General features: G+C 39.2%; 1 protein-coding gene across 2 annotated transcripts in view; it reads left to right on the top strand.

Annotated features, from left to right (window-relative positions):
- Positions 1 to 16,763, top strand: part of dicer1 (dicer 1, ribonuclease type III) — a 43,011-nt gene extending 26,248 nt beyond the window's left edge. The window contains exons 25-30 of one of the 2 annotated variants that reach the window (XM_041813485.1): positions 4,007 to 4,627; positions 5,694 to 5,946; positions 6,485 to 6,753; positions 9,420 to 9,582; positions 9,729 to 9,804; positions 11,684 to 16,763. In XM_041813485.1, the coding sequence (XP_041669419.1) occupies positions 4,007 to 4,627; positions 5,694 to 5,946; positions 6,485 to 6,753; positions 9,420 to 9,582; positions 9,729 to 9,804; positions 11,684 to 11,849 (1,548 nt within the window). In that variant the 3' untranslated portion in view covers positions 11,850 to 16,763. Of the gene's footprint in view, positions 1 to 4,006; positions 4,628 to 4,825; positions 5,947 to 6,484; positions 6,754 to 9,419; positions 9,583 to 9,728; positions 9,805 to 11,683 lie in introns of those variants that run through there. The other variant, XM_041813486.1, reaches the window with a different exon arrangement.

The raw sequence follows: 16,763 nt of genomic DNA, 5'->3' as shown, positions 1-16,763 counted from the left end.
TGAAAGTATCAAATATCCTGAAGTCATAAAAATGTAGAAAAAAAAAGATTAAAAATAATTAGAAAAAAAACATTATTTTTGTTTTCATTTCATATTTTCAATTTTGCATAGCACAATTATGACTTCTATCTATTATTAGGATTTTTATCTTATGTTTCAACCTTTTACATTTATTATTTTGACTTTTCGCTACTATTTAGGTTTTTTCCATGTATTTTTTGATTTTTTATCTCATATATGGCCAAAGTCAATTTATTATCTTGACTGTTGCCTAATATTTTGTTTTTTTCTATGGATAATTGACTTTTTATCTCTTTTTTTGACCTTTTCAATTTATAATTTTGAATTTTTATCCCCTGTTTTGAACTTTAAGGTTCACAATTTTAAATTACAAGTCATATTTTGGCCTTAAAATCATGATTGTGACTGTCTTTTTTATATATTTGCCTTTTAAAGCGTTATCTTTACATCTAATTTTGTGTTTTGACCTTTTGCACTAAAATGATTTTGAGGCTTTTAACTTATCATTTTGACTTTTTAATTTTCAAAATAATTTATCATCTGTGCTTATTTTTTCCCCGGTGCTTAGGGTGGGTTAGGGTTATTTTTTATTACCGGTGAAAATTAGCTTGACAGTTTGGTTTAATGTGGACCCTGTAGGACCTCAGGTTAGACCTTAGTTCAGAATCTGGTCCCTCTGTGATTGAGTTTGACACCCCTGCTCTAAAGAGCTGCAAGTAATTATTTGACATTAAAAAGATATTTTTAAAAATGTGTTTAAGAAGATTTGTTTGTTTTTTTGCCTACTTGTAGCATTTTATCAGCTGATAACAATAACATAAATTCATGAAGTAAAACCTAAAACGATGAGAGCATTTATTTGTGTTTAAACGTGTAAACATGAGTAAGAAAAGTATTTATCAAAGCTTGTCAGGGAAAAAATGATGATAAATCTAAAGCTCTCACTGTTGATGATGCTGCAGGAGAACAGGTGTTATGGTTTAACCAGTGACCGTGTTAACTGGTGACTTTTCTGCTGAATGGGTCTTTGGTACTCGTAGTTACAGCTTTGTTAAAACCCTGAATGTTTTCTTTTATGTCTAAAATATGTTTAGAAGATAAAACTTTGGGGAAAAACCTCGAAGCAGACCTTTTAAGTTTTCAACAGGCTGTTATTGAGACAACCATGGACTCATTCAAGTCGTTATCATCAGTGAACATGTCACCCATTAAACTGAACACCAGACATAAAACAGACGACCGTTCCTCTTGTTCATATTGTCCATGTCGGTCAGCAGTTTTTGGCTATTGTTCTACTTATTATTACTCAGGGTAAATGTGTCTGTGTGCCATCTCAGGCGTTCTTTAGCCTACAGTGACGTAGCGTGCTACACGCAGGTCATGATGGAGGCGCAAACGAACCGCCACACTTAGGTTCACATTGCTGAAAAAAATCCAGATAATTATGCAATTCAGAGGAAGCGTTGAGATGTAGGCACCTAGGACAGTTACTATTTTATTGAAAATGAAGACTGGACCTCTGGATAATAAGCAGTATGGTCAGATTGACCTCCACATATTTGTTCTCCAAGTTCCCAAGCCACAAAAAGGATCATATGAGAGGAACGTTAAGAGCAAAGACTAAAACACTGGGCAAGATTAAGGCTAGAGCACAGACGGTTTGAAGACAGAACTCTATGTGCATAAAAGAGCATCAGATATTAGAATAAATGCAAATTTGGGTTCTAAATGCACTCGTTTTCATATCTCTTTTGAATACTTTCCATGGAATTACCTGTTTTTTAAATTTCCATTTATTCTCATGCCTGTGGGTCTCATGTTTGTTTCCTGTTATAAAATGGGCAGAACATCCAGGATGTAGAGTGAGCTTACTTCCATGCTTTCTATGTGGCCGAGGGTCTTGCCTCAAACGAGCCTTTCAGACTCCTTTCCATGACTCCCAGTCTCAAAATGAATATGTGGGGTTCTTATCTCGATGTTCCACAAAATAGTTGTTTGGTGGGTTCCTGTACAACACAGATTCACCATATTTGTGCAGAAACAGTTGTCTAATCCGGTGTTTTCTGACCATTTTTCCTTGGAGCCCTCCTGCGTGTACCTCAGAAAAGCGGAGGGGTCCTGGGGAGTCATTTTTCCCCATTGGGAACCAATGGTCTAATCCAGGGGTGTCAAACTCAAGGCCTGGGTGCCAAATCTGGCCCATGGTACAGTTATACCTGGCCCGCCAGGTCATATCATATTTGTATTATAACTGGTCCACTGGTTTGAGGTCTGCAGATTTCCTCCCATTTAAAAATGTAAACCCAACCCTGATGATTTAATATATCATTGTTCTGTCATGAAAATAAATAAAAATGTAAAAAAATAGAAAAACTAGTTATAAAGTCAGGAATGTGGGAAAATAAATTTCTGTTTTCATTTTATATTCTTGATTTTGCATCTCACAGTTATCACGCAAAGTCATGGTTTTGACTTCTATTTCATTTTTTGACCTTTTTAATTTACATTTTTAACTTATTTTATTTTTTACCTTTTTAGATTCTCAATTTTGAATTTTTAAGTAATATTTTGACCCCTAAAGTCACGATTTAGATTTATTTTTCTCAAGTTTTGACCTTTTTAGCTCCTTACTTTCACTTTTATCTTATAAATTGGACTTTTGTATCCTCAATTTTAAATTTTAAGTAATATTTTGACCTGTAAAACTCAAAAAAAAATTTTTTGACATTTTTACCGGATGATTTTGAAGTTTATCCCATATTTTGACCTTTAAAACTCATGATTTTAAATTTTAATCTCATGCTTTGACCATTTAAAACCATGATTTAAACTTTCTTTCTTATATATTTGCCTTTTAAAAACATGATTTTGACTTTAAGTGCCTTTTGAGCTAAAAAGTGTGAATTTTTTTCTCAGATTTTGAGCCTTTAAACTTACCACTTTTACTGTTTTAAATCGCAAAATCATTTATCATCAGTGCTAAGGTTTTTTCCTCCCATAATTCATTGCTGGTGAAAATGAGGTGGACAGTTTAAGGTTAAATGTTGACCTTGTTTGGCCCTCAGGTTGGACCCAAATTTAGAATTCGGCCTCTGCTGTGATTAAGTTTGACATCTCTGGTCTGATCCATATCTGTCAAGTGTAGTAAACAGGGGTGCTGGGGGGCATGATTAATGTGTACCCATGCATGGTAAGGGGGAGTTATTATCTTAGTAATAGGGTAGTCAATGAGTAGAGTCACTCTAAACTTCTGCTGTCTCTTCGTAGACCATCACATCCGTGCAGCAGGGGCCCATTTATTCCCCCGAGCTGCGTCTCAAAAATAATAAAAACATCCACAGTAGCAGGATGGACTCCATTGTCCACAAAGAGCAGGAACAAATGTTGACCCGAGTGACTCCCATGGTTGTCTCTTCTTTCTTCTTCTGCAAAAAAATATACTTCATTCATACCTCAACATACACCTATTTGTTCCTGAAAAAAAATCCTAGCAGCTCTTGAGAAAAATCTGGAAGGACAACGATTCATGGAGTAATTTCAGCACTCAAACTGACCCATCAGGCCTCAACAAGCTCCTAAATGAGCTGATTGTTGCTGTTGTGGTTTAGATTTGTGATCATGTTTTCAGCTCAAAGCAGACCACAGAAAGATGTTTTCAGTCGGTTATGATTGATTTTTTTTATGTCTGGATGCTTGTTTTCACAGCTTTTGTTTTACAGCTTCATTTTTCATTAGATGAGCCATTTCTCCAAACCACAACTACAATGTCCCTGTAGTGTTTGAGGGAAGTAGCCAAACCAAACCATGACTCCAAGAAAAGTTGTAATCAGCTGTGGTTGAACTCTTCCTTTTGAGCCACCAATGGGGAACAGATTTCTGAACTCATTCATCATCTTATTGCAGACAATTTATCCTGTAAAGGGTCATAAATCTGTTTAATTTGAGTTTCTCTTCTTTTATTTTTCTATGCATTCATCATCTTCAGGCCAAAGAGGAGCTTCTAGCCAACGGGCGCTCTGGAAACGAATACGATGAAGAGGATGAGGAGGAGGTCGAGGAGGTGGCCGATGAGGCTGAGTTGATGCTGAAGGACGAGCCCAAGGATGAAGTGAACATGGAGGATGACCTGGAGTACTACAAGGAGCACATCAAGTTTATTGACAACATGCTCCTGGGATCTGGAGCCTTTGGGAAGAAGATCTCTCTGAGCGGCTTCCCTCCCCCTCTCAGCCCTGCCTCTGCACCTTCATACGAGTGGAAGACGCCCAAGAAGCCCCTCCATCCCACCACGGCCCACTTCCCCTCTGAGCCGGCGCCCAGTGGACCCCCTGCTGACGAGTTTGACTATAGCTCCTGGGACGCCATGTGCTACCTGGACCCCAGTAAGGCTGGAGAAGAGGACGACTTTGTGGTTGGCTTCTGGAATCCGTCGGAGGAGAACTGTGGAGCCGAGCTGGGGAAGCAGTCTATCTCGTACGACCTTCACACGGAGCAGTGCATCGCTGACAAGAGCATCGCCGACTGTGTGGAGGCGCTGCTGGGCTGCTACCTGACCAGCTGTGGAGAGAGAGCGGCTCAGATGTTCCTCTGCTCCCTGGGTCTCAAGGTCAGCCACAGACTAGTTCCATGGTTTTTTAAACTTTTTTGCCCAAGGCACACCAAAAAGCAAGCTGACCAGCTACATCAGTTTGATTACAGAGTTTCCTTTTGTAGCATCCTGACATTCTGCAAGTGATGCACTGCAGCTCCCCAGGTTTATCCCCACTCACCCTGTTCCTATTTTCTCTCTGTTGCTCCTATTAAGATGGACAAGTAGCAAGGGGAGAGGTTGCACAAAGGATGACAAGACACCAGGAGTGTCCCACCAGAGGATATTCTTCATTTTCTTCTACTTTTCTCACTCCTGAAACTTTTTAGCTTGTTTTACATAGAGGATTGTGTTGCATGGATATTCTCCATACCCATTTATGAATTTTTATGGTCTGACTTATGCTAACATGGAGACAAAACTATATGGCTCACAGCTGTTAGAGGCACCATACCTCCGATTTTCTAAGTAAAAGCATGAGATGTCATATTTTTATATGCAAATTTACATTTGCATATTTCACGGATAACAGACAGTGAGCATGCAATGCTATATGATGCAAAAGAACATGTATCGCTTGCATGCAGTAAAGACACTGGCTATAGTCTCTTTAGTTTTTGCATAGTTGTAGTACTTATGTAAAGTCAGACTAATTTTCAAGGCACACCTAGACTTGTTTCAAGGCACACCATTTGAGAACCACTGGACTAGTTGGTTAGGCAGCTTTACTACTACTGGTTTACAAATTATGGTCTACTATAGACTGGTTTAACTGGTTAGACTGGTTTACAGATCACTGAGCATCAGGCTCAGGTGTCCTGGTTTTGAGCTTTACCACAGTCTTGGTCTTTGGTTCATGAAGACATTGTTTTAGGATGCTTTGTTCTGTACAATAAGCCCTGAACTTATCAACGACAAAACAAATGCAGCAAATGTACGAACCAAACCCTACCTTACCTTAGCTTACCTCATCTTATCTGATCTTACTGTAACCTATTATATTTTACCTCATGGTGTGGTGATGAAACTGATGAATTACACACCCTGTATCTAGAGTTCTTAAAAGTTGTTCATCTGACTTCAGGTGTTGCCGTTGGAGAGAGGGACCTTGACGAGTGCAGAGGGGCAGAGCCGGCACACAGCTGTCGACCAGTGCTATGGCTGGCTGAAGATCCCTCCACGCTGCATGCTGGACCATCCGGATGCAGAGCGGACCCTCAACCACCTCATCTCTGGCTTTGAGAACTTTGAAAAGAAGATCAACTATACCTTTCAGAACAAGGCTTACCTGCTGCAGGCCTTCACCCATGCCTCATACCATTACAACACCATCACAGGTCAGACTGGACACGGCTTCATCACTGGGAAATGGAATATACTAGAACATCACTGTAGGGTAAACTGTATAATAGTACTGTAGGGTGAACTGTATACTAGTACATAATGTACAAATGTTTTGTATGTTTCTTTTTAAGTTACGTTAGTTTCAGTCCATAAAACATTTGTTTTAATGGCACAGGAGGCTGCTGGTCATATTTAAGCTGAGATTCAAAATCCCAGCAGTACAATCTGAAGAACATTTTTTTAAAACAGAGATGTGTGAGAGTGAGGGACAAACAGAGAGAGTAAGGTGATAAAGAGGTTTAATTTTTAATATGAATTAAAACAGTTTGTTGAAAAGGTTCTGAAAATAATAACCTCAGAATTATAAAAGGAAAAAATGTATTTTTCAAATATTCTAAATGCAAACTAGGGATGAAGATAATATCGGCACATGCTTTCAACCATACCCACCAACATATCTGCTACGCCCCTGTTCACCAGATCTCTTCTGATTTTAACCCTGCCCTGGTGTTTGTCGCCCTCTCTCGTCAGATTGTTACCAGCGGCTGGAGTTCCTCGGAGATGCAATTCTAGACTACCTCATAACAAAGCACCTTTATGAAGACCCACGGCAGCACTCCCCTGGCGTGCTGACGGACCTGCGCTCTGCTCTCGTCAACAACACCATCTTTGCCTCTCTGGCCGTCAAGTACGACTACCACAAGTACTTCAAGGCAATCTCGCCTGAGCTGTTCCATGTCATCGACGACTTTGTGCAGTTTCAGCTAGAGAAGAACGAGATGCAGGGCATGGACTCTGAGGTAAGTCCTATTTCTGCATCAGAAGTGAACAACAAAAGCTGGCAGGAAGAAACCTTATCTGTGCTGTTGTAGATGTTTTTTCTCCCCCAGCATTCAGAGAGATCTGCCTGAATAACACGGCTGTCAGCTTCTATGAATCTGTTTCATATTCCAAAGATTTCAGCACTGAGCAGAAAATGCAGTTGGATTTAATTTGCCTGGAAATGGCTATCTTGGCACCAGATCTCCTCTCATTCTGCAGGAGAGGTACTTATGAGCCTAAGGCTCAACAGGCACATACACAAGCATCCTGAAAAGAAAGACAGCTGAAAGAAATAAAGCAATGTGCTGCAATGATCTGGTACCACTCCACTGCTCACTATGCATCAAATCAGAGGAACAATAACACCATGAAGCTGCTAATGCATGTTTTAAACCGTAACATGCTCCTGTCAGTCTGTCAGTGAATCATCTCACTCTGTCAACAGTTTTTAACCAGGTCTTAAAAGCTGCTTCATAAGTTTTCTGACACTCAAACCTGCCTTATTAAATTTAAAACATGTTGGGCGTCAGTTAAGCCCAGGTGGTAGAATGGGCGTCAGAAAACAGAGGTAGTCCTTGACGCATTGTACACAGGATCAAATCCCAATCATGGTTCTGTCTCTCTCCCCAAGTTTCCTGTCTCTTTTTAGCCGTCTGATCAATGTAAAGGCAAACATTTAAAAGAAGTTCTAAAAAAAATAACAATATATTTAAAACATGCAATCAAAGTCAGACTCTCTGCTTAAGTTTCACATAAAGACAAAATTTACACAGTCATGACACGAGCCATCTGCCCTGTGGGGAAAAACTTTAAAAATCAAAGGCATCTAGGTGTGTCTCTAACATCTGCATTTTCATTATGGTAATAAACATCAACAACACATTAAAACCTTATCCAGAGCAGGCATATTAATGGGTTTATGTCCTACATCTCCAACACATCTAAACGATAGCCCCCATCATTGTTTATGAACAACCCCGCACTGGTGGCTGCAGGCGAAGGGCTCGTTGTTGCCCTTACCTGGTGAGGGGGCTGTCTACTTTGGTATCAAGTGCTTGGCCTGGCAGTGGCTGGTGGGGAGTTTGACCACTCAGCCCTGGGCAACTGGAGACTCACCTTAGGGGGGACAGTATGTGGATATCAGCAAGAATCCAATATCATGCATCCCTAATTTATTTTTAGCTTTCTCAGATGTATGTCGAATTTATTCTTGCAATGGATATGAGTTGATCTGGCGTGTCAGGTTAGCTGTTTCCTGTTGACAGGGCTTTATGTTTTGAACTTCTGGGATTCCTAAATTCTCAGCCCACAGACATTAGGGACAGCACACCTCAGCAAAACATCATTCTGCTAGAACACACACTTCAGTCAGGCTTTTCTACAGGCATCCCAGATAGCTATAAAAAAATTCACCCCCCGTACAGAGGGAGCACAATAAGAAACTAGCTAATGAGACACGTTTGGTGTTTTGAACCAGGCTGTAAACCAGTTTATTTCTAGTGTCAAAACTGGCTGTTTAACATGTGTGCAGACGGAACTTCTGGTGTTCCTGCAGCCAGCCTCAAGTGGACACTCGCGGTATAGCAATTTTTTGCACTTCCGCATTGGCTTCATTTTTTAGGACTGAAGGTTGCCGTTTGGTTTAACCTAGTCTTGTTTCAATGATAGAATACTCATGTTTTCAAACGATGCCTTTATTCTGAAGTTTGACTGATTTTAGGGTTAGTACTCAGTAGGGCTGAAGGACTGGGGAAAATAATCTAAGTAATAATAATAATAATACTTTATTGTGAGATGCAAGATCTGAAATTTGTTTTGCATTAAAACAGCAGCTCCGTTGTACACAATTCAAGGGACAATATACATAGACATACATATAACATTCAACAAGGATAATACATTCATTTTTTGCAGCAGCTTTAAAAGTTTAACTTCCTCCACCCCAGCTGCCTCCTTTATAGCTTAAAGCTTGTTTCACCCTCATTTTCAGGTTCATGCTACTGTGGATTAATTGATTCTGAAATTATTTCAGTACACATGGTCATCTATGTGTCCATCTATATGAGGGTTTCTAGCTATGAACTCTCTAAAAGTCAAAGCGGCTGCTGACTAACCCAGGCAGCATCTTTAGAGCAGATCCTTCTCTGCAGAGTAAAACTCTAGTAGATCCATTTTGCAGTGAAATGGTTAAATGTATGAGTGTTCCTGGCTGAATGTAGGTCAGAATATTGATTTATTGCTTGAATTTGTTGAAAAATGCACAAGTTGAGTAATCTAATAATGATCGCATATTAAATCGCAATATTGGAAAAAAAAAATCAATTTTGCAAATTGTTTAGCCCTTTATGTAACACATAACATCTCTGATGCCGCAAAAAAGTTTCAAACCAGTATTTGGACGCAAATTCAGGGTTAAAAAATATTGCACCTTCTGCGGTTCAAAAATTGCTGCAGACTATCTGGCGATTTAATCAAAGTTTCGATTAATTGCCCAGCCCTAGTACTCAGTCCAAATGCATCAAACCCAGCTGTAAAGATGAATGCATTGTCAGTAGCAGCTGCTGAAGCTGCTTTCTCAGATTAACTCCAATAATCCTTCAACCACTGGAGCTCTAAAAATATATATATTTTTTGTAACTTCCAGCTGCGCCGCTCTGAAGAAGACGAGGAGAAAGAGGAAGACATTGAGGTCCCGAAGGCCATGGGGGACATCTTTGAGTCTTTAGCTGGAGCGATCTACATGGACAGCAGGATGTCCCTGGAGACTGTGTGGCAGGTTTATTATCCAATGATGAGGCCTCTCATAGGTGAGGAAAGGGTTACCTGCTTTTGTATTTGATTCAGTGACTGTGATCTGTAATACTCAGGAATAGAGACATTTGAATTAAACACCTACAGATGTTCATGATGTCCTCTGTGACTTTAATTTCTAAATTGTCTTTTCTTTTTGTAGAGAAATTTTCTGCCAATGTGCCACGCTCTCCTGTGAGGGAGCTGCTGGAGATGGAACCAGAAACTGCCAAGTTCAGGTACAACATCACTTTCATAGCTAATAGTCCTGTAGTTTTAATGCTAGGAAAGCAAAGATGCTGCATTTTATATCTTAAACAAAATGTAAATATGGAGTTTGGAACAAATATCATATCAGGATTATTTTAGGGCTAAATCAAAATCTCAAATAATATCAGGGTTCATTTTATTCTGATTTTTAAGGTTAATTTCTAAGCTACTGTCCAAAAAAACAAGTTCTTTGCACAAATACTGAGTTTACAAGTCAAGTCTATTATCATTTATTTATTGTTCTTCTGGTCAATCCTTTAAATATTTAAATATTTTTCACTCATCGTTCCACCATCAGGTGAGGGGGTCAAGGTTATTGGCAGAACATTTTAAAAACAGAACATCTCTCTGGTGCATTCTGATCTGTTTTACAGAGCCATTTACTGGTACAATTTAAAATTATGATTCGTGTTTATGAGGCTTATTTTAACAGTGATATTTATTTTAAACGTGGAATATAAACAGCTTTAGACAAGCCGTTAGCCCCAGAGCATAATTATCTGAGTCAGGGGTGTCAAACTCAAGGCCCGGGGGCCAAATCCGGCCCCTAGTACAGTTATACCCGGCCCACCAGATCATACGATATCTTTAATAAAACTGGCCCACTGGTATGAGGTCTGCAGATTTCCTCCAGCATAAAAATGTAAACTTAACCTTGATGATTTATAAAATCCTTGCTGAGTCATAAAAATTAGAAAAAGTAAAAATAATTTAATACAAATTCAGGAACATAGGAGAAATTTGTTTTCTCTATATTTTCAATATTGCATCTCACAATAATGACTAAAAGTTATGGTTTTCACCATTTGTTTCATATTTTAACTTTTACATTTCATAACTTTTAATTTTTATCTCATATTTTTACCTCTTAGATTGATAATTTTAATTTAAAACCCTATTTTGACCTTTGAAAGTCATAATTTTGACTTTTATCTCATTTTTTACTTTTCAAACTCATGATTTTTAATTTTATTTCATATTTTGACATTTTAAACTCTAGATTTCGATGTTTATCTCATATCTAGATTGTTAAATATCATGATTTTGAATTTTATCTCCATTTTGCTGACCATTTCAACTCTTAACTTCCACTTTTATTTCATATTTTGACCTTTAAAACTCATGATTTTTTAATTTTATTTCATATTTTGACCTTTAAAACTCATGATTTTTAATTTTATTTCATATTTTGACCTTTAAAACTCATGATTTTGACTTTTTCATATTTTGTCTGTTAAAAATCATAGTTTCAGTATTCTATCTCATATTTTGCTTTTTAAAAACATTGTTTTGACTTTAAATGTCATGTTTTACATTTAAAATTTATGCGTTTGACTTTTTATCTCAGATTTTGAGTTTTTAACTTCTGATGTTGACCTTAGAATCTCAAAATCATTTAGGTTGACACTCAATGGTTAAATATTGGCCCTGTTAGACCCAAATTCAAAATCCGGCCCCTGTTGTGTTTGAGTTTTGACACCCCTGATCTAAGTCATAGCAATACTTCAACAATATTTCATGCCAGTGACACAGGAGAGAGTTACTCTGTAACAATTTATCGGTAGAAAAAAAAATCAGTTATGCTAATTTCCATCTTTATTTACTCAGTCCCAGTAACTCCTACAAGGATTTTACACGTCTGCTGAAACCTGTGAAGAGTTCTCTTAGCACTGATGCCAAGCGTGTTCATGTCGACTTTGTAGTTGCAGAGAAACTCAGTTGTATTTGGGTATGTCAGTTTCAAGCTTGAACACTGAAAAAGGACCTAAGGATGAAAGGGTTAACAGTCCAGTGGTTAGGGTTCGGTTAAAACCTGGTTCTCACTGGGATCCTCTGTTCTGTGTGCAGCCCTGCAGAGAGGACGTACGACGGGAAAGTCCGGGTAACAGTGGAGGTCGTCGGTAAGGGCAAGTTCAAAGGAGTTGGCCGCAGCTACCGGATTGCCAAGTCGGCAGCGGCACGTCGAGCTCTGCGCAGCCTCAAAGCCAATCAACCTCAGGTCCAAAACAACTGAGCTCAGCATTAGCACCTAAGCTAGAGACGCTAACGGAGAAAAAGCAACGTCGGCTTCCCAAAACCCAGCGTGACGCTCGCCATGGAGATGCAGACGCCAGAGAAGCAGACTGATCTCTCAACAGATTTCACATCCCATCTCCTACCTTTTTTCTTTTTAATCCCTTTTTTTTGCGCAAACACAATCTTTCCTTTCCCTCTCTGCTTGTGTTATCACGAGTGCTTTATTAACGTTTAGCTAAGTGTTAAAAAAAAAGGTCAGGTGGCGGCGTCTACCCCTCACTGTTTGTGATTTGTTTTAACCTCGGTGTCAGTGAGGCGATGCTTCTGCTTATCATTAATAGACTGTACATAGTTCAATCAACGGTGTAAACCAGAGTATGTGGGAAGAAAAGAAACAAAAACGCTAAACTCCTCAGCCTGTGCACTAGTGCCAGTCAGTTTTAACGGCAGACGTGGCGAACGGATACCACTGGAGCAACAAAAGAGAACCTGGTGGCACCTCTGCCTTGAAAAGGTATTCTGAATCATTTTTGCACTTCTTCCATTAGGGTCTGTTACTTTGACACCAAAATCATCTACGTAGCAAAGTCTCTAAATAAATCTCTAAGAAGAATCCATGAGGCTCGCCCTCATATCCTGTCTCAACATTCCCAGTTACTGTAATTTAAACTCCTTTTTTTAACCACATGGAGGTTGCTTGCATGTTGTTGTAGCTTCTGTGTAACCATGACGACTGGACAGCTTCTGTAAATGTTAGAATCTACGGATATCCTCTCTATCCACATCAAATGTTTATGGCATTATCTCCACCAGTCAGTTTGGATTCAAAGAGCCGATGAAAACGTCTTTCAGCCAATCATCCAGTTTTGATATAAAAAAGAGAGACATATCACACTTTGGATAAATGCTGCAGACTTTTCTACCAATCCCACGTGCAGAATCGAGTGTTCCTGACATCCTACCAAAGCTATGACCCATGTGACAGGTTGAAGAAGTCGATTCCTAAGGAGAAGGATACCAGCCTTTTATTGCTAAATGTCTTTGTTTCTCATCAATAAGCCCTTTTTTCACCTGAATACCTCAGTTAATTGCATGCATTTTTCTTGTCTTTATTATTTTTTCTTTTTGTTTGGTGCTATGTTTTTGTATTAAGCTTGAATTTCTCATCTTTTTTGCACTGTAACTATAATACCTCTTTATTTGACCTTTTTTAATTTTAATTTTTGGAAATCTGTTTGGTTTGGTTGTCCTTTTGGTCGGCCATCAGGCTGTAGAAGGGAGCTGCGTTGGCGTTTTTCCCCCCTCCCGTACTTGAGGTTGACACTTTTTTGGGGAGGGGGAGGGGGGCAGGAAGTCTACTCCTCTGCACAGAACTGTTGGTTTTTTTTTCTCATTAGCTTTGAGTTTCATCAGTGAAGAATCTGGTTTTAGTGTTCTGGTTCAAAGAAACCAGACTCACTGATCAGATGGGTCTGTGCTTGTAGACGTCATCAGATTGCACTCTTTTCAACATGGAGGTAAAAGAAAACAAAAAAAAAACCCCCAAAAAACAGAAGAAGCTTATTTTAGGAATTTGAAACCTTATTGAAAAGGTTATCAAACTGGAGTCTTCTCTCCAGCTTCTTCTAACAGACCAAATACATGCTGCTAAAGTTCACTGGTGGCTCTAAAGGCCCTTTTCTATGTTTCCCCCATTCTGTGTTTACAGCGCCCCCTAGCCCCCAACACAAGAAGACAAGCCTTCAAGCTCCCAGTACCTGTAAATAAAATATAAATAAAGCTATGGTCCTTAGCTGAAAGTTTTGGCAAAATAAATCCCTTAAATAAAGTGTCCACTGCAGATTTTCATGCTTTGAGCATCTCCAGGGACAGTTGGAGTTGTTGTTTTAGGGATCCCAGTTACCCGGACATAATGTGAACATTTAGAGCTGTTCTGTTTCTGCCTCGTTAGAAAAAAAAAAAAAAATCTTCTCACTTCAAACCAGTGGTTCCCAACCATCAGCTCTATGACGACAATATGTGACCAAAGCAGGATTTATTTAAAGTGCGGTTGGAGCTCAGACTTTATGAAACAAAGAGATAAATCCAACAGGATTTACATAATCAAACTAATAAGCTGGCCCATTATTGAGGCTGATATTTTAGCGGTACTGGAAATGTATTTTACAGATAATCAATAAGGTCAATGAATCCAAAAGTCATGTACTTTGGTTCCACTGCAAAATTAGTCTCCCCCTCTGGCTTTACTTTCACCCTTCACAGCCTCACCACATTTCCTGTAGACAACACCATCTGATTGGCTAGCTGTCACATGAGTAGTAGCCAATCAGAGCTCAATCCTGGGTGCCACTGAGACAGTGAGGGTCTGGCATGTCCTCCAGTGTTCCTGATAGAGCTAGGGCTAAATTCTTTATTTTCCTTGATCAGTGCCTAGCAAATAACAGTCATTGCCCTTGTAAGCGACTAATAATCTGTATCTGTGAATTCATAGTTTTCAAGGATAGCTTGTATTAAAATTCTCTCTTTGCTTAATCTGACGATCATTTTTGTAGCCTGCTAACAGCTTACCACCACTAAGGTCTCAGACCATTTTTATATTTATCTTCCAATCATAACTAGCTATAGCTAGCTATAAAATTATATAAAAACAATAGGAACTCAGTAAAAATGTTAATAATGATCAATCTCTGTCAAAAAGAGTGCAATCTGATGACAGAGTCACAGTCCATAACACACAAATTCCCACCCAGCTACTACACACTAACCACAGCAAGTCTCCACGTTAACGGGGGGCGGGGCTACTAACACAGAATGTGAATCACTCGTACAGCGCCACGCTCGCTCTGTGACTGAAAGTAAGCATCAGAAATAATTGAACCCGGCTTTAAACACCACGACGGTCTCTGGTTTTGTTTTTGTTTTTTAAGGAGGGGGGTGCAGGAGAGAGGAGTGTTTCTCAGAGCGGTTTTCTCGTACAGGCGGATTGACTTTTTCATTTTGTTCCTTTCTTTTTTGTACATGTAGCACAATGAGCATTGCACTTGGGCGCCATACTTTACCTCATGTCAGAGTGTGAAAGGGAGTGAACGATGGAGGAAACAGAATTAAAAAAGTGTATATATGAAATGTTAAAGAGGACTAACTGGTGGTTCAGTCTCTGCTGCCGGTGTTTGACGAATCGAGTTTCAAATACAGACTAGAGGAGGGGCTGTGGGAGGAAAGTTCATCAGCAGACTAGAGAAAACCTGGACGAATTCAGGACTAGCTACGCTCTAGATGACTTTATGACCCACCACCAATGATCAGAGGACAAATTTAAGATCAATAATTTGGCCAAATAACTCAAGTTTTTAGTCAAAAATGACTATTTTAATGTTCCCTGTCAAACAAAGGAAGACTAGCTTCATGATCGTAGCCTAAGCATTCTGGAGGTTTCACGTTTGTAAGACTGACTCTGATGGACGGACTGCTCTGGGCAGGGCTGTCCTGTCTGTGGTTTAACTGAGAATCGTCTTTGTGTGGCCGGCCTAACATGCCCATAAATGACTTAAATGACCCTTGAATAACTGACTGACTACTTTGGTATCATGACCATATAATCCTAAAAACACAGTTTCGCATCACAGTCGGAGCTGTGTTCGTCAGTCCTTCCACAGCCCTTTATTCAAGCTTGAAGGAAAAATCCACCCAATATTGTTCTTGTGCTTTGGAGCCAAATCAGGCTTGAAACAAGATTTTAAAACATTTGAAGACAGTAGAGCAAATTGTTCTCACCCCATTGGCAGATATTTACAGTAAAGCTGCCCTAGTTAGCTTCTCTGGTCTTGAAATGAGACGTTTCCGTGTTCTTGTGAATAGATGTAGATATTTTTGACACTTGCTTTTATTTGAGATTGTGCAGCATTAGTCAAAAAGAAATGGCTCATTTTAAACACAACAAACAGCAGGGAGAGCAGCAACTTCTGTTTTCTGAGGTAGAATGATAAAAACAAGAACTTCGACAGTTCATCCTGTCAGTTTTAATCTGATCACTCGAAGCCTTAACAGCAGCTTCAACAGCTGCAGGCTCAATCAAGTGGAGAAAGTCAAACAGTTTTACCATCTTTAATTCTTTTAGACATAATTTACTAAACTTTGATGTCCCAAAAGGGACCATGAAATAATTGAATGGCTCTGCTAAGATTTCTCCATTTTAATAGGCAGAAACTGGGCCCAGGTACAGCTCATTAAACTGAACACAGATGAAGTGAATAAACCATTCTACCTATGGGCATCTTTGACTAAATCTCTGCCTTTTTGGAATAGAAATGTTGCTTGCCAAAGAGTATTAATGTGCATGTTTGCCCTGATTTTTGTTCTTAATCAAGTTTAATGTTGAATCATCTTGATGAGTTTATTCTAAGAAGAAATGTTAGATGTTCAAAAGTTCTGTGATGGATATTTCAACCAGGTATCTGACCGACCCAATAATGAAGACTTCCAGCACCATTTCAAACACTGCAAGTTTTTTTGGGTGGATTTTTCCTTTAAGCTCGGGGAAAAACTTGTGATCAATGTGAACGGTGGATTAAATCCCCTTTGTTTAACAGTGGCAGCATGAAATGAGCACATAAATCCAGCTCAGAGCCCTCAGAGTGGGCCAACACCAGCAGAGTGGAGCTGAACGTGTCATTGGGTGATGGACTGATGATGTCAGTGCGGTGAATTTTGGGCCATCATAACCTGCAGCGAGCGTGTAAGGGACATTGGAAAAGAAACTCCTCAATCATACTGTAATACCGAGCTGCAGTGGTTTGCGGTCTGCACCTTATGGATCACAGATACCTTTAATTTTGTTTGTTTGGATTCTTTTCTTTTTTTTTTTATAATTGTAGCCCAGTATATCGACAATAAAGTAATGGTATGATCATCA

This window comes from Cheilinus undulatus, linkage group 18 (genome assembly GCF_018320785.1).
Source record: "Cheilinus undulatus linkage group 18, ASM1832078v1, whole genome shotgun sequence".
NCBI lineage: Eukaryota > Metazoa > Chordata > Actinopteri > Labriformes > Labridae > Cheilinus > Cheilinus undulatus.
The sequence above is the reverse complement of the archived record's forward strand: the minus strand, read 5'-3'. Positions and strand labels throughout refer to the sequence as shown.